Source organism: Pleurodeles waltl, chromosome 7, assembly GCF_031143425.1.
Source record: "Pleurodeles waltl isolate 20211129_DDA chromosome 7, aPleWal1.hap1.20221129, whole genome shotgun sequence".
Taxonomy (NCBI): Eukaryota; Metazoa; Chordata; class Amphibia; order Caudata; family Salamandridae; genus Pleurodeles; species Pleurodeles waltl.
The window spans coordinates 425,244,950-425,263,140 of NC_090446.1; the positions used below are offsets into that span (position 1 = coordinate 425,244,950).

General features: G+C 54.6%; 1 protein-coding gene across 1 annotated transcript in view; it reads left to right on the plus strand.

Moving 5' to 3' along the window:
- The window catches only part of CHMP4B (charged multivesicular body protein 4B), a 269,231-nt gene extending 256,663 nt beyond the window's left edge, over positions 1 to 12,568 (plus strand). The window contains exon 5 of the mRNA XM_069243935.1: positions 9,827 to 12,568. Within this exon, the coding sequence (XP_069100036.1) occupies positions 9,827 to 9,891 (65 nt within the window). The 3' untranslated portion in view covers positions 9,892 to 12,568. The remainder of the gene's footprint in view (positions 1 to 9,826) is intronic.
- Positions 12,569 to 18,191: the final 5,623 nt, after the last annotated feature.

The window sequence follows — 18,191 nt, forward strand, 5'->3', positions numbered from 1 at the left end:
CCCTTCCCTGTCAACCCCCCCCCCCCCACCCCCACCCCCCCACCCCCTTCCCTGTCAACCCCCCCCCACCCACCCACCCCTTCCCTGTCAACCCCCCCCCACCCACCCACCCCTTCCCTGTCAACCCCCCCCCACCCACCCACCCCTTCCCTGTCAACCCCCCCCCACCCACCCACCCCTTCCCTGTCAACCCCCCCCCACCCACCCACCCCTTCCCTGTCAACCCCCCCCCCACCCACCCACCCCTTCCCTGTCAACCCCCCCCCACCCACCCACCCCTTCCCTGTCAACCCCCCCCCCACCCACCCACCCCTTCCCTGTCAACCCCCCCCCACCCACCCACCCCTTCCCTGTCAACCCCCCCCCACCCACCCACCCCTTCCCTGTCAACCCCCCCCCCACCCACCCACCCCTTCCCTGTCAACCCCCCCCCACCCACCCACCCCTTCCCTGTCAACCCCCCCCCCACCCACCCACCCCTTCCCTGTCAACCCCCCCCCACCCACCCACCCCTTCCCTGTCAACCCCCCCCCACCCACCCACCCCTTCCCTGTCAACCCCCCCCCCACCCACCCACCCCTTCCCTGTCAACCCCCCCCCCCACCCACCCACCCCTTCCCTGTCAACCCCCCCCCCCACCCACCCACCCCTTCCCTGTCAACCCCCCCCCCACCCACCCACCCCTTCCCTGTCAACCCCCCCCCCCACCCACCCACCCCTTCCCTGTCAACCCCCCCCACACCCACCCACCCCTTCCCTGTCAACCCCCCCCCCACCCACCCACCCCTTCCCTGTCAACCCCCCCCCACCCACCCACCCCTTCCCTGTCAACCCCCCCCCACCCACCCACCCCTTCCCTGTCAACCCCCCCCACCCACCCACCCCTTCCCTGTCAACCCCCCCCACCCACCCACCCCTTCCCTGTCAACCCCCCCCACCCACCCACCCCTTCCCTGTCAACCCCCCCCCACCCACCCACCCCTTCCCTGTCAACCCCCCCCACCCACCCACCCCTTCCCTGTCAACCCCCCCCCCCCACCCACCCACCCCTTCCCTGTCAACCCCCCCCCCACCCACCCACCCCTTCCCTGTCAACCCCCCCCCCCACCCACCCACCCCTTCCCTGTCAACCCCCCCCCCCACCCACCCACCCCTTCCCTGTCAACCCCCCCCCCCCCACCCCTTCCCTGTCAACCCCCCCCCACCCACCCACCCCTTCCCTGTCAACCCCCCCCCACCCACCCACCCCTTCCCTGTCAACCCCCCCCCCTTCCTGTCACCCACCCCTTCCCTGTCAACCCCCCCCCACCCACCCACCCCTTCCCTGTCAACCCCCCCCCTTCCCTGTCAACCCCCCCCACCCACCCACCCCTTCCCTGTCAACCCCCCCCACCCACCCACCCCTTCCCTGTCAACCCCCCCCCACCCACCCACCCCTTCCCTGTCAACCCCCCCCCACCCACCCACCCCTTCCCTGTCAACCCCCCCCCACCCACCCACCCCTTCCCTGTCAACCCCCCCCCACCCACCCACCCCTTCCCTGTCAACCCCCCCCCACCCACCCACCCCTTCCCTGTCAACCCCCCCCCACCCACCCACCCCTTCCCTGTCAACCCCCCCCCACCCACCCACCCCTTCCCTGTCAACCCCCCCCCACCCACCCACCCCTTCCCTGTCAACCCCCCCCCACCCACCCCTTCCCTGTCAACCCCCCCCACCCACCCACCCCTTCCCTGTCAACCCCCCCCCCACCCACCCACCCCTTCCCTGTCAACCCCCCCCCCACCCACCCACCCCTTCCCTGTCAACCCCCCCCCCACCCACCCACCCCTTCCCTGTCAACCCCCCCCCACCCACCCACCCCTTCCCTGTCAACCCCCCCCCACCCACCCACCCCTTCCCTGTCAACCCCCCCCCACCCACCCACCCCTTCCCTGTCAACCCCCCCCCACCCACCCACCCCTTCCCTGTCAACCCCCCCCCACCCACCCACCCCTTCCCTGTCAACCCCCCCCCACCCACCCACCCCTTCCCTGTCAACCCCCCCCCACCCACCCACCCCTTCCCTGTCAACCCCCCCCCACCCACCCACCCCTTCCCTGTCAACCCCCCCCCACCCACCCACCCCTTCCCTGTCAACCCCCCCCCACCCACCCACCCCTTCCCTGTCAACCCCCCCCCACCCACCCACCCCTTCCCTGTCAACCCCCCCCCCACCCACCCACCCCTTCCCTGTCAACCCCCCCCCACCCACCCACCCCTTCCCTGTCAACCCCCCCCCACCCACCCACCCCTTCCCTGTCAACCCCCCCCCACCCACCCACCCCTTCCCTGTCAACCCCCCCCCACCCACCCACCCCTTCCCTGTCAACCCCCCCCCACCCACCCACCCCTTCCCTGTCAACCCCCCCCCACCCACCCACCCCTTCCCTGTCAACCCCCCCCCACCCACCCACCCCTTCCCTGTCAACCCCCCCCACCCACCCACCCCTTCCCTGTCAACCCCCCCCCACCCACCCACCCCTTCCCTGTCAACCCCCCCCCACCCACCCACCCCTTCCCTGTCAACCCCCCCCCACCCACCCACCCCTTCCCTGTCAACCCCCCCCCACCCACCCACCCCTTCCCTGTCAACCCCCCCCCACCCACCCACCCCTTCCCTGTCAACCCCCCCCCACCCACCCACCCCTTCCCTGTCAACCCCCCCCCACCCACCCACCCCTTCCCTGTCAACCCCCCCCCACCCACCCACCCCTTCCCTGTCAACCCCCCCCCACCCACCCACCCCTTCCCTGTCAACCCCCCACCCCTTCCCTGTCAACCCCCCCCCCACCCACCCCACCCCCTTCCCTGTCAACCCCCCCCCACCCACCCACCCCTTCCCTGTCAACCCCCCCCCCCACCCACCCCCACCCCTTCCCTGTCAACCCCCCCCCCACCCACCCACCCCTTCCCTGTCAACCCCCCCCCCCCACCCCACCCACCCCTTCCCTGTCAACCCCCCCCCCCCACCCACCCACCCCTTCCCTGTCAACCCCCCCCCCACCCACCCACCCCTTCCCTGTCAACCCCCCCCACCCACCCCCTTCCCTGTCAACCCCCCCCCACCCACCCACCCCTTCCCTGTCAACCCCCCCCCCACCCACCCACCCCTTCCCTGTCAACCCCCCCCCACCCACCCACCCCTTCCCTGTCAACCCCCCCCCCACCCACCACCCACCCCTTCCCTGTCAACCCCCCCCCCCACCCACCCACCCCTTCCCTGTCAACCCCCCCCCCCACCCACCCACCCCTTCCCTGTCAACCCCCCCCCACCCACCCACCCCTTCCCTGTCAACCCCCCCCCCACCCACCCACACCCTTCCCTGTCAACCCCCCCCCACCCACCCACCCCCTTCCCTGTCAACCCCCCCCCCACCCACCCACCCCTTCCCTGTCAACCCCCCCCCCACCCACCCACCCCTTCCCTGTCAACCCCCCCCCCCACCCCTACCCACCCACCCCTTCCCTGTCAACCCCCCCCCACCCACCCACCCCTTCCCTGTCAACCCCCCCCCACCCACCCACCCCTTCCCTGTCAACCCCCCCCCACCCACCCACCCCTTCCCTGTCAACCCCCCCCCACCCACCCACCCCTTCCCTGTCAACCCCCCCCCACCCCACCCACCCCTTCCCTGTCAACCCCCCCCCACCCACCCACCCCTTCCCTGTCAACCCCCCCCACCCACCCACCCCTTCCCTGTCAACCCCCCCCCACCCACCCACCCCTTCCCTGTCAACCCCCCCCCACCCACCCACCCCTTCCCTGTCAACCCCCCCCCACCCACCCACCCCTTCCCTGTCAACCCCCCCCACCCACCCACCCCTTCCCTGTCAACCCCCCCCCACCCACCCACCCCTTCCCTGTCAACCCCCCCCCACCCACCCACCCCTTCCCTGTCAACCCCCCCCCCACCCACCCACCCCTTCCCTGTCAACCCCCCCCCACCCACCCACCCCTTCCCTGTCAACCCCCCCCCCACCCACCCACCCCTTCCCTGTCAACCCCCCCCCACCCACCCACCCCTTCCCTGTCAACCCCCCCCCACCCACCCACCCCTTCCCTGTCAACCCCCCCCCCACCCACCCACCCCTTCCCTGTCAACCCCCCCCCCACCCACCCACCCCTTCCCTGTCAACCCCCCCCCACCCACCCACCCCTTCCCTGTCAACCCCCCCCACCCACCACCCCTTCCCTGTCAACCCCCCCCCACCCACCCACCCCTTCCCTGTCAACCCCCCCCCACCCACCCACCCCTTCCCTGTCAACCCCCCCCCACCCACCCACCCCTTCCCTGTCAACCCCCCCCACCCACCCACCCCTTCCCTGTCAACCCCCCCCCACCCACCCACCCCTTCCCTGTCAACCCCCCCCCACCCACCCACCCCTTCCCTGTCAACCCCCCCCCACCCACCCACCCCTTCCCTGTCAACCCCCCCCCACCCACCCACCCCTTCCCTGTCAACCCCCCCCCACCCACCCACCCCTTCCCTGTCAACCCCCCCCCACCCACCCACCCCTTCCCTGTCAACCCCCCCCCACCCACCCACCCCTTCCCTGTCAACCCCCCCCCACCCACCCACCCCTTCCCTGTCAACCCCCCCCCACCCACCCACCCCTTCCCTGTCAACCCCCCCCCACCCACCCACCCCTTCCCTGTCAACCCCCCCCCCACCCACCCACCCCTTCCCTGTCAACCCCCCCCCACCCACCCACCCCTTCCCTGTCAACCCCCCCCCACCCACCCACCCCTTCCCTGTCAACCCCCCCCCACCCACCCACCCCTTCCCTGTCAACCCCCCCCCACCCACCCACCCCTTCCCTGTCAACCCCCCCCCACCCACCCACCCCTTCCCTGTCAACCCCCCCCCACCCACCCACCCCTTCCCTGTCAACCCCCCCCCACCCACCCACCCCTTCCCTGTCAACCCCCCCCCACCCACCCACCCCTTCCCTGTCAACCCCCCCCCCACCCACCCACCCCTTCCCTGTCAACCCCCCCCCACCCACCCACCCCTTCCCTGTCACCCCCCCCACCCACCCACCCCTTCCCTGTCAACCCCCCCCCACCCACCCACCCCTTCCTGTCAACCCCCCCCCACCCACCCACCCCTTCCCTGTCAACCCCCCCCCACCCACCCACCCCTTCCCGGTCAACCCCCCCCACCCACCCACCCCTGCCCTGTCAACCCCCCCCCACCCACCCACCCCTTCCCTGTCAACCCCCCCCCCCCACCCACCCCTTCCCTGTCAACCCCCCCCCACCCACCCACCCCTTCCCTGTCAACCCCCCCCACCCACCCACCCCTTCCCTGTCAACCCCCCCCCACCCACCCACCCCTTCCCTGTCAACCCCCCCCACCCACCCACCCCTTCCCTGTCAACCCCCCCCACCCACCCACCCCTTCCCTGTCAACCCCCCCCACCCACCCACCCCTTCCCTGTCAACCCCCCCCCACCCACCCACCCCTTCCCTGTCAACCCCCCCCCACCCACCCACCCCTTCCCTGTCAACCCCCCCCACCCACCCACCCCTTCCCTGTCAACCCCCCCCCACCCACCCACCCCTTCCCTGTCAACCCCCCCCCCACCCACCCCTTCCCTGTCAACCCCCCCCCCCACCCACCCCTTCCCTGTCAACCCACCCACCCACCCCTTCCCTGTCAACCCCCCCCCCCCACCCACCCACCCTCCCTAATCCCCCATTCCCCCACCCACCCACCCTCCCTAATCCCCCATTCCCCCACCCACCCACCCTCCCTAATCCCCCATTCCCCCACCCACCCACCCTCCCTAATCCCCCATTCCCCCACCCACCCACCCTCCCTAATCCCCTATTCCCCCACCCACCCACCCTCCCTAATCCCCTATTCCCCCACCCACCCACCCTCCCTAATCCCCTATTCCCCCACCCACCCACCCTCCCTAATCCCCTATTCCCCCACCCACCCACCCTCCCTAATCCCCTATTCCCCCACCCACCCACCCTCCCTAATCCCCTATTCCCCCACCCACCCACCCTCCCTAATCCCCTATTCCCCCACCCACCCACCCTCCCTAATCCCCTATTCCCCCACCCACCCTCCCTAATCCCCTATTCCCCCACCCACCCACCCACCCTAATCCCCTATTCCCCCACCCACCCACCCACCCTAATCCCCTATTCCCCCACCCACCCACCCACCCTAATCCCCTATTCCCCCACCCACCCACCCTAATCCCCTATTCCCCCACCCACCCACCCACCCTCATCCCCTATTCCCCCACCCACCCACCCACCCTCATCCCCTATTCCCCCACCCACCCACCCACCCTCATCCCCTATTCCCCCACCCACCCACCCACCCACATCCCCTATTCCCCCACCCACCCACCCACCCACATCCCCTATTCCCCCACCCACCCACCCACCCACATCCCCTATTCCCCCACCCACCCACCCTCCCTAATCCCCTATTCCCCCACCCACCCACCCTCCCTAATCCCCTATTCCCCCACCCACCCACCGCCGGATAACAATTTGGGGAGCTGAGAGTTGCAGGATAGAGTGCTGGGGACCTGGGCTACGCTGTGCATGAATAACATTTGGTCCTTTGGACAGTCAGGATCACTTCGGTCCACCACCTGTGTCCCAGGGATCACACTTGTCAGCAGAAGAGGAGTCCCAGAGTACCAGTCATCGTTGCAGAGAGGTGCCTGCTGAAGCAGGAAAGTGAACCCGTCATTCCACAGGAGATTCCGACAGTTCTTCCAGTGCAGGGTGAAGACAGGCAATCCTCAGAACATGCACAACGTGGAAACTTGCAGTTGCTGGCTGGAGCTGAAGTTGCAGGTCACAGTAGCCTTCCTGGATACTTTGTTGCAGTTACAGCGGTACCTGGAGCCGTCTGCGGTTTATCCAGTGGTCAGAAGGTAAAGCAGAGGATGCAGAAGAGTCTAGGTGGAGTCTTGCAAACCGAATCTGAGGAAACACCCAGAAGAGAGACCCTAAATAGCCTTGAGAGGGGTATTGGCTACCTACCCTGGTATGCACCTATCAGGAGGGGGGTCTCTGATATCACCTGCTGGCACTGGCCACTGAGATGCTCCCAGAGGGCCCTCATAACTTGGAATCCAAGATGGCTAACGCCAGGGACACTCTGGAGGAGCTCTGGGCATCACCCCTGGGGTGGTGATAGGGGAGTTGTCACTCTCCTTTCCTTTGTCCATTTTCATGCCAGAGCAGGGACTGGGGGTCCCTGAACCGGTGTAGACTGGATTATGCAAGGAGGGCACCATTTTTGCCCTTCAAAGTATTTCCCAGAGGCTCTGGGAGGATTCTGCTCCCATGCCTGGAACACCTATTTCCAATGGGAGAGGGTGTAACGCCCTCTCCTAAAGGAAATGCATTGTTCTGCCTTCCTGGGATTGAGCTGCTCAGTCCCCAGGAAGGCAGAAACCTGTCTGTGAGGTAGCAGCAGCTGGGGCTGCAGTGGAAACCTAAGCGAGCTGGTTTGGCAGTGCTGGGGGTCCATGGTGGCATCCCCAGGGTGCATGGAATCGCCCCCCAATACCAGATTTGGATTGGGGGTTCAATTTCACAAACGTAGACACCTCACATGGCCATATTCAGAGTTGCCATTGTGAAGCTTCACATATGTATTGACATATACATAGTGCACGCTTATAATGGTGTCCCTGCACTCATGAGGTCCGGGAAATTGGCCCTGGACAACATCGGGGCACCTTTGCTAGTGCACGGGTTCCGTCACACACAGTAACTTTGCACCTAGCCCTCAGTAACTGAAGGTTCGACATATACGTAACTTGTAAGTTACCTGGTGCAGTGAAAAATGACTGTGAAATAGTGTGTACACTATTTCACTCAGGCTGCAGTGGCAGTCCTGAAGGAGTGTTTGTATGAGCTCCATATGGGTGGCAAAAGAAATGCTGTAGCCCTTAAGGGTCTCCTGGAACCCCAATTCTCTGGGTACCTAGATACCATATACTAGGGACTTAGGGGGATCCAGTGTGAAAATCAGAATTGGAATAAGGCGTCACTAAACTATAGTGACAAATGTGGTACACAGAGAGAGCATAAGCACTGGAGTTCTGGTTAGCAGAACTCCAGTGACACAGTCAAGCATACTGACAACACATATAAGCTGTAAACTATGAGCACTAGGGTCCTGACTAGAAGGATCCCACTGAGACAGTAAAAACACACTGACAAACTGGTAGATATTGAGGGTAACATGCCAAGAAAGATGGAACTTTTCTACAGGTTTCAGCTAAAAAGTCCTTCTTATCAGGTCGTTAGGAATCTGGTGAGCTGGGTTCAGGGAGGCCCTTAAATCTTAGATTTAGAGGCGTTTTAGGGGTCAGAGGGTAGTAGCCAATGGCTACTGTCCCTTAGGTGGTTACACCCTCCTTGTGCACGCTCCCTTTGGGGAGGGGGGCACAGACCTAATCCTTCTGGTCTCTGTCCTCTAAACCAAGATGGAGGATTCTTCAGGAAGTGGGGTCACCCCAGCTCTGGACTCCTTGGGGTGGTCCTGGCAGGGGTAGTCACTCTGCCCTGTTTTCCCTACTTTTCTCGCCAGACGTGCCGCCAAAAGTGGGGCTTTGTTGTGGGGTGGGGTCAGGTGCTCCACTAGCTGGAGTGCCCTGGGGCACTCTTATCCGAGGCTTGAGTCTTTGAGGCTCACCACCAGGTGTTAAAATTCCTATAGGGTGGGGTGTGAAGCACCTCCACCGAGGACAGGGTTTGTTTCTGACCACAGAGTGCACAAAGGCACTCACCCCAAGTGCTCAGAAGCTTGTCTGAAAGTGGCAGGCTGGTATAGACCGGTCAGTCCTATCAGTCCTACACTAGCAGTTTGGCTAACATAGAGGGGGCATCTCTAAGATGCCCTCTGTGTGCATTTTTCAATAAATCCCACACTGGCATCAGTGGGGGTTTATTGTGCTGAGAAGTTTGATACCAAACTTCCTAGTGTTCAGTGAGGCCATTATGGAGCTGTGGAGTTCGTATTGACAAACTCCCAGACCATATCTTCCATATGGCCACACTGCACTTACAATGTCTAAGAATGGACTTAGACACTACTCATGCAGCTATGCCCTCACCTGTGGTATAGTGCACCCTGTCTTAAGGCTGTAAGGCCTGCTAGACGGGTGGCTTACCTATGCATAGACAGTCGTTTGTGGGCATGGCACCCTGAGAGGGGTGCCATGTTGACTTTCTTTTTTCTCCCCACTAGCACACACAGGCTGCAAAGCAGCGTACGTGTGCTAGGTGAGGGGTCCCCTATGGTGGCAGAATACATGCTGCAGCCCTTGGGGACCTTTACTGGCTACAGGGTCCCTGGTACCATGGGTACCTTTTACAAGGAACTTAACTGTGTGCCAATATTGTGCCAATTGTGGAAACAAAGGTACAGTTTTGGGGCAAGAACACTGGTGCTGGGGCCTGGTCAACAGGGTCCCAGCACACTTTCAAAGTTAGCCTCAGCACTAGGCAGAAAGTGTGTGTGTGTGGGGGGGGGGGGGGGGGGTTAACCATGCCAACAGTGGCACTTTCCTACACTGACCAATATTGTTTTCTGGTGTATATTTTGGCCTCCACAGTACTAGTGCTCTACAAGTATCCTAACCATAACTATGTTATCCACTCTGCTGAGTTGTTTGCTAGAAATATGATAAATGCAAAAGCAGGTAATCAATTGGAGATCTTGAAATGCAGTGTGCCTTGTAACTGGTTGTATTTTTCACATCTAATTATGATTATTTGTTCTCTCGTTACAGTCAAGAAGAAGCAAGAGGAGGATGACGACGACATGAAGGAGCTGGAAGCTTGGGCTGGAATGTAACTAGTACCAGAGAATTCCGGTTGAAACAAAAAGCCACCTCTTGTGATAGCAGTGTACAGTAGTGTGAGGGAGAAAAACATTACCCAAAATACATTTATCTTATTCTTAGCCCAAAACCATGTGCGGCATTCGTAAAGCATGGTTTTACCCGGAAGAAAACTTGTTGCTGGGGGCACCTATGTCGGCGGTTTTCCAAGCTGAATGTCACTACGGAAGAAAATAAATGTTTTTGAAGGTTTCCATTCGACATGTCGCCACTGCAGTGAGATTGTTTTTGGTAACAGACAAGGTTGCCATGGATTCATATCGTCCTTAGAGAGCTGCTCAGGTTATCATTATACGCCTCATTTACATCTGTAATAATAGGAACCTTCAGGGATGTTGACTGTTCTGGGTGAACATACGAAAAGATTTACGTGGCTTATCTTTACACTGACTGTAGAACATACAAGGTTGGGAAGTTTGTCGTTTTGAGGTTATTTATATTCTTTGGGTAGACGTGACACGGTCTCAGTGTTGTTTGCCAAACGTTCTGTTAATTTGAGCAGCCTTACAGTTACGCGTGATGTTGGGACGCGTGACCTGAAATTGGCATCTTTAAACTTTTTTCAGCTTCTTAGATTGTTAAAGTCAAATTCAAATCCTAAAAGTCGCAGCCTTCTTTATGAAATAGACTTCATTCATGTTGCTTTTACTTTTCAGTGGTGTAAATTCACCTTGGAAATACTAGGTGTCAGTGCAGCATGTATAGATTTTCATGAGAAATGTTGCATTGGACTGTATTTCGATATATTTCATGCCTTAAAAAATTGCATCTAACCTCGTGTTCTTTCAAAAATGAATCCATTCTGCATAAAATATCGAGAGGTTGCACTCTTATATATACAAATAGACTATGTCGCTTTATGAAAGGTTTGAAATGTTTATTTTTTTTTAAATGATGGCAATATGTGACCTCAGTTGGTGGTGCAGTCCATTAATGCACCTTTAATTCAACAGCTTACTTTTGTTTCTCATGTTGAAATCCTTTTACTGGTATTGAGCTTTATTCACGTGGCTAGTTTTGTATGGTCTGCACTGTTCATCCAGTTGTACATGATGTTATTTGAACACAAACATCCAGATTGCTATAAATATAGTCGTGTACCCCTATTAAAATACATATATAACAAATTGAGGCGACTTTTTTAAGAAGATCCGTCTTTGGTCCTAAACACTATATACTATAGAGGCAATCTTCCAAGACGCTTTGAATGTAGGGGATAGTCTCTGCTTGCTTCTTTGAGTTGGGCTGTTTGTGACGGTACTCTATGGGACTCTGATTAACTTTATTTTTCCTTGGTAACACTTGCATTTTAGAACTTTAATCTGATGTAGTATAGGAAAAGTATAGCACCGTGTTTTTTATTATATTCAGAACTGCCCAAATTGCAGGTGTTTGGAACATAATATATTCCCTTTGCAATACCGTGTACGCCTGTAGCTAAACCATAGACTAGTTGGGGAGTTTCTTATTAACTATTGAAACCTGTGTTTTGTAACATATTATGTTCTACAGAGCAAGAAAAGTCTGTTAAGAGGTTTTAATTGTGGGCAGCCCAGAGCCATATTATCTGTGCTAGAAGCCCTTTGTTTTATACGCTTTCTTTTGTTTTCGTACATGCCCTCTAGTTTAAGGTGCTGAACACGCAATTGTATAGTAATTTTACCATAATTAAAACACAACCCAGCTCAGCCTTGACTCAAAACTTATCACATGAAAGCCGCTTAAAAGAGAATGATTTATTCAAAATGTTATTTACTCTGGTGGGCGTGAATGCAAGTCCCAGATTAATACAATTCCAAATTGTTTATTATTAACCTTTTTCTTAGTGTTGCTGCTTTTCCCAGGACGCTAAATTAATCTGAAAATGGGCATATTATCACTGGCGATCGGAGTAGATCTTTTTATTCCCATTCCAACTGAAGAATGTGTTTTTCACCTTGAGCTGCGCTTTCTATTGGTATTTTGTAGTAATACAGACTTGTACATGCGTTTATTTTAATTACACAAATGAAGCTCTGGTTTACACTATTAACTATTTTGATTAATTTTCATATTTTGGCCTTTGTGTTTTCTGAGCTGTTCGTTTCCACATTGGAGATTTGTAAATCTGCATTTTTTGGGTTTCTCAGAACTCGAAGTTCCGGAGTAGGTACACATTTTAGCATCATGGCTTAAGAGCTGTTGAACAGTCTAATTTCTGAAAATGGAACTTTCATGGTCCATGTACACTCTGTATCCATTTTCAGTTTTTTTCTAAAATAAATTCTAGTTCCTGAGTGTGTGGGGTACAACTAAGTACTGGGTGGGTGGATTTAAATTAAAGAAGTTGTATGCAGTTCAGCTGCTGTGGCTTAAAATGTTTGCCTACTCACTTAAGATGTGGTAGAACTATTGCATACTTTTTTATTTATATATGTGTGTGTGTGTGTGTGTGTGTGTGTGTGTGTGTGTGTGTGTGTATATATATATATATATATATATATATATATATATATATATATATATAGTAAAACCTTATTTCTGTTTGGTCATACTTTTAGTGTTACACACTTTATTGAAATGCATTATTCCATCGTTTGCTTTTAATGTTTAATTAATCTTGGAAAATAAAGGGCATCTTATTCTGTTTTATCCCTGTTGATTATCTTTTTTTCTGCTTGAAGAACTGGTCAATTGCAAACAGAAAGTGATTTGCCTTGGTCCATAACTATTTAGTGCACATCTGTCTGGCATTGTGTATTCTAATGGAGAATCCTAACGCACGAGTCAGTACTTAATGTTTGGAGTACTGCAAAGGATGCATAGTACTTAGTACCTCACAAGCACTGCTGCCTAAATGTGGGTTGCTCTGCCAGCCCAAAGATCCCTTCCAGCACATTCCCATAGGTGGTATACATTCGGTCTTATTTTCTACTTGAAATACGTACACAGGTGAACAGAGTGTCTGACTTCATACTGCCCCAGAAGTAACGGAACCAAGCCACCTTTAAGTGCCACCTCTCTGTACTAATGTCAGTAAGTTTCTTTTTGCACCTTCTGATGTTGTTCCAGAGCGCCGCTCCCAACTTTGTCGGTTTTCTGACAACTTAAAATTTTACTTCAGTTTGCTAGTGAACGATGTTCCCCCAGAAAATGACAGGGCTCATGCAATGCCATGACTGCAAGAGAAAGATGTAGATCATGGACTTGCAGAAGGTGTACCTTTGGTGCCTGTGCTCAGGACACGACTCAAAGTGATGTGTTTCCTCATGCACCTGGAGACCAGAAGGCAAAGTTGTATGTCACAACCTCTGCATAGATCCAGCTCGTACTTCTAGTTGCACTTCTGGTCACAGCACTTTTCCCACGACCACTTCTCTTCCTGCTCGAATTCGTTTGGTAAGTTGAAGTCCAAATGTGGGCATAAAAAAGTGAATCTGACTTTGACCCCATCCCGCCTGCCTGACTAAAGTTAAGGCATAAGGGCATCAACTTGTCAGTGTCACTCTGTCGAGGTCAACAGTCCTGGAGCTGAACCCTCAGTTCATCATGACGTGCTCTGACTTTAACAAGCTGTCATTGACTCCACAGCAGATTGAGACCTTCAAAGAAGCCATTCTGCAACTTGTTAGCGCACTTCTGGCCCCTCTGGTGCACCTGCGACACCGCACACAGAACAGTAGTGGCATCCAGTTGCATTATTGCTACAAGATCCATCCCCGGTGCTCCGTCCCCTCGGGACTTGTTACTGGGCCTGTACTGACTCTGGTACAGATTTCTACCCTGCCAAGATGTGAGGAGAGGCCTCTTTTTGACATGGTTAGCCCCTACTCTTTGCCTGATGTATGATGTTGCCTAGAAATTGTAGAGCCCAGGGCCCCTGCTAACCAGGTTCCCTATGCCAGAGCTCTTTTCCTAAATTGCTGTGATGCATTGGCACAGTTGGCAATTCCTTCAACTGCCACTATAAGCCCCTAGTCAATGGTACTTAGGTACCCAGGGTATGAGGGACTAAGGGTAGACCCCTGAGTGCAGCAGCATGGATTGTGCCTCCCTCTAGGGCAGAGGTCTTCAATCTGGGGGTTACGACCCCCTGGGGAGCCGTGGAGTCCTGGAAAGGGGGCCGCGCATTCCCCCTGACGATTGTTAAAATGCCTCAGGTGAACTTTGATTTATTGAGTCTCCTGTGCTGTGAAAGCTACGCAGACAGCTAAGGGGGCCTTCATACCAGTGCCCCTGCTTCCTGAATGGAATGCAAATGTGCTCTGCAAGCTGATCTACAAATGTAAAGAGTATTCTGCGACTGTAAAGGATGCTTGGGAGCTGATCGAATCACAAAGCTTTGTGATGACAAACATTTATTCTTTTGTAGGGGTAGTGCAAAGAGTTAAGAAGTGTGAGCGTTTTTAATTGTAGTTACACTGCACTTACTTTGCCTGGGGGTGTTGAAGGGACAGCTATTAAAAAACAAAACAAAATGTATTAAGTATGCTCTAGTATTAATTAAATCTACTATCTTACATATTCACAGTGCTTTCTGTCACAGGCTGTGACCTCGTGGCACTAAAAATACAAGTCACTATTCTTAACTGCACCAACCAGGATTTAATTCTGTTGCTCTCTTGTTACACACAGACCCCTGTGTTGCATTAACTAATAGAGGTTTCATAATGCACTATAGTGCATGTCACACTGAGTAACAACTTTCTTTTATTTACTTTTTATTTAAGATGACTTAAACCAACATAGAATATTTTGGGGTTTATTTATGAGAGGGTTGTGCTGCTGGGGCATCAATTTGTTTGCCACTCTAGTGGCACAGATCTCTCAATCATACGTATGAGGTGACGCAAAACCACCCTGCATGGCTTTGTATGGCCTCATAGATATGGAGAAAGGCAAAGCAGTGCAAGCCGCTGCATTGCCTTACTTTGCATAAAGGAGGCGTTCCATGGTCATTGCGGTGGGTGCCCCCATGCAACACCCATGGATTTTGACGCTGCCCCAGATTTAAAAAATCATGTAAACTGGAGCAGTGCCAAAACCTTACGCCTCTCCAGAGCGGCATAATGAGGAGAAATGTTTTAATTTCTCCTAGTTTTTTCTCTTTCCATGTATGTATGTATTGTATTGTATTGTAATCGTATTTATATAGCGCTTACTACCCCTGACGAGGCGTCGAAGCGCTTTTCGATGAGTAGCACGCTACTCCGGAACCCAACAAGAATTAGTGATGGATTAGTATCATTTAATAATGAGTACAGTTTTAGTATTATTATGAGTTAATTTGAGCCGCGGATATGAGAGTTTGTTAGTTAGATTGACTGGAGTAATGGAGGGGTGGAGGAGGAAAGAAATCCAGAAGTGTTAATTGGGAGTATATCCTTCATTTTCTCAACCCAAAGGCTTGGGATGAATAAAGGGGGTGGAGGGGGAAGAGTATGTGGAAGGGTTAGGGAGAGCATAGTAGCAGGGTGAGATGAATGCAGGAGAATTTAGTAGAGTTGTGTGGGAGGTCACAGAGGTAGAGTGAGGTTTGGTGAGTTAGATGTGGAGGTGGAGGGAAGAGCTTAGGCAGAGATATTTAGGAGATGAAAGTGGTAGAAGGGATTTGGGATGAGTCAGAGTGAGAATGGAGGATAGTTTGATAGAGACATGACATAAGAGTGATGAGTAGATAAGTGTGATAAGATGAGAGCAGGAATTCATAGAAATCTAGTATAACAACCCAAAAACCAGGAGCCATGCAATGATCCACGAACATGCCAAGCACAGAAACAACATATACACATACATCTATATATATATATATATATATATATATATATATATATATATATATATATACACACACACACACACACACACACATGAATACACACACATATGCACATACAATACATAATTAGAATCATGGGTAAAAAATACTTAGTCAGACAGGTTTAAAGAGTGTGTGTGTATTTTATTGTTATGACAGTAGCAATACATATTTTCCAAAGAAACTATAAATAAATAGAAATATACATATATTCTGAAAAAAATATTTATCCACATAGGCATATGCAGTTCATAGTTGTTTGAAAAAGGTGGTTATGAAGGAAAGAGCCAACTCTTGAGTAGTTTTCTGAAGACAAGAAAGTTATCTGTGGCTCTTATAGTTGGGGGTAATGAATTCCATAGTTTGGCTGCTTGGACGGAGAAGGATGTACCACCTACAGTCTTTTTCTTGTATGGTGGTCTTCTAAGGCGGGGTGCCAGTCTTGAGCGGAGGGTTCTTTGTTGGATGTATTTGGTAATTTTCTTTCTGATAAAAAGCGGTCCTGTTCCATGTATAGCTTTGTAGGTGATACAAAGCAGCTTGAAAGTGCATCTTCTGGCAACGGGTAACCAGTGTAGTGCTCTCAAGGCAGGGGAGATGTGGGCTTGCGGCTTTATATGTAGTAGTAGCCTGGCTGCGGAATTCTGGATACATTGTAGTTTTTTCATAACCGATAGAGATGATCCATGGTAGAGGCTATTGGCATAATCCAGTTAGGATATTACAAGTGAGATAGTAGCTTGCACCTTGTGTGGAAATCTGAGGTGGGGGAAGATGCGTCGTAAAGTCTTTAAGGTGATGAAGCTTGTGCGTGCTAATTTGTCTACTTGGGCAATCATAGTTAGCTTGGAATCCATGGTGATTCCTAGGTTTTTTAACTTCCTTGGATAATTGAGGAGGTGGTCCGAGATCGTCAGGCCAGACGCACAGAGGGTCATAATTTTTCCAGTCACCACATATGAGTATTTCTGTTTTGGAGGTATTTAGTTTGAGATGGCTCCAGGTCATCCACTGTTCAACGACTCTGAGGCAACTGAAGATTTCTGAGTTTTCCATGTTTTTGGGGTCTTCTAATTTAAGTAGTATTTGTGTGTCATCTGCATAGTTGTAGCATGTGAGATGGAAATCATTGATCAGTTCTGGTAAAGATATCATGTAGATGTTGAAAAGCAAAGGTGAGATGATTGACCCTTGGGGGACCCCTGCTTTTGTGAGGTAGGGTTTGGACGAGAAGGGGGGGCGAGTGGATGATATTCGCTCTTTCTGATGGATACAACTACCTGTGGATTCCTCACCTCATGAATACTCCCATGGCGCCAGCATTCTACGGAAATCTTCTTACTAGTCTCTGCACGTCGACGAGGACGTCACTGTCTCGCACGCGACGCCGTCTGACGTCATACAGGCAATAAGAGGTCCTCGACGACGTGCGGACGACAGTTCCCTTTTTTCCGTGCATTCGAAACGGTTATCTTCGAGGGAGCAACTGTTACTCTTGCGGTTACAGTGTATATCTTGCTGCGTACTCTTTCTCTGTGGAAATAATGTCGCAGAGAAAGTCTGGATTTAAGCCTTGTCGTGAGTGTGGAGGCAAGATGTCGGTGACGGATCCTCATTCCGATTGCCTTTGGTGTTTGAGCTCCGACCACGACGTCTCGACTTGTGATTCATGTCAGCACATGAATCCGAAGGCCCTTAAAGAACGTGAGGCGAAGCTGTTTATGGCCAAGTCAAAGGAGAAGCATCACAAGAAGTCTTCTCCAAAACATCGGCGTCATCGAGACTCCCGGCGCCGTAGAGAATCTCGGCGTCATTCAAGGGAGGCTCGTTCCAGGTCTCCGGATCGGCGCCGAAAGACATGGGAGGTCAGCCCCACGGTGACGCCGCATCCTTCGACGCCGTTGCCCTCTCCGGCGTCACCAACTTCGCCTGGACAGGCGTCGGTGATTGAGGTATTGGAGCCTCAAGTGTTTTCTCCGGCGCAGACGCCGAGGCCGGAGTCGGGGTCGCCTCCGAGACAGGCACCCCAGTACCCGGCTTTTCCCACCCCTGGAGCCGATAGTTCCGCATTCTTGAATGCGATGTATGCCATCTTCCAACAGATGGCTCCAGGGGGTGCTCCGGCTGGGCCTTTGGCCTTTTCTTTGGGTGATCCTGCGCCTCTTCGGCCGGCACCCTTTATGCCCTTTCTCCCGTTTGGGAACGTGGGCTCGGCGCCAGTGTCGGCGCCGGTGGCCGCTCCGGTGGCTTCGGAGGGATTGGCCCCAGGGATTTCCATCCCGTCGACGTCGAGATTTCGGCCTGTGACTCCGGTGGGTCCATCTGTTTCAGCTGCTCTTCAGTCGGCGCCGAAGTTACCCGTGGCGCCGGATGCGGCGTCGGTGGCTTCGGAAGATCGGCGCCGATCTCCGACTTCGGCGGAGGCATTGTCGACTCCGCGGATTGAGCAACGACTGC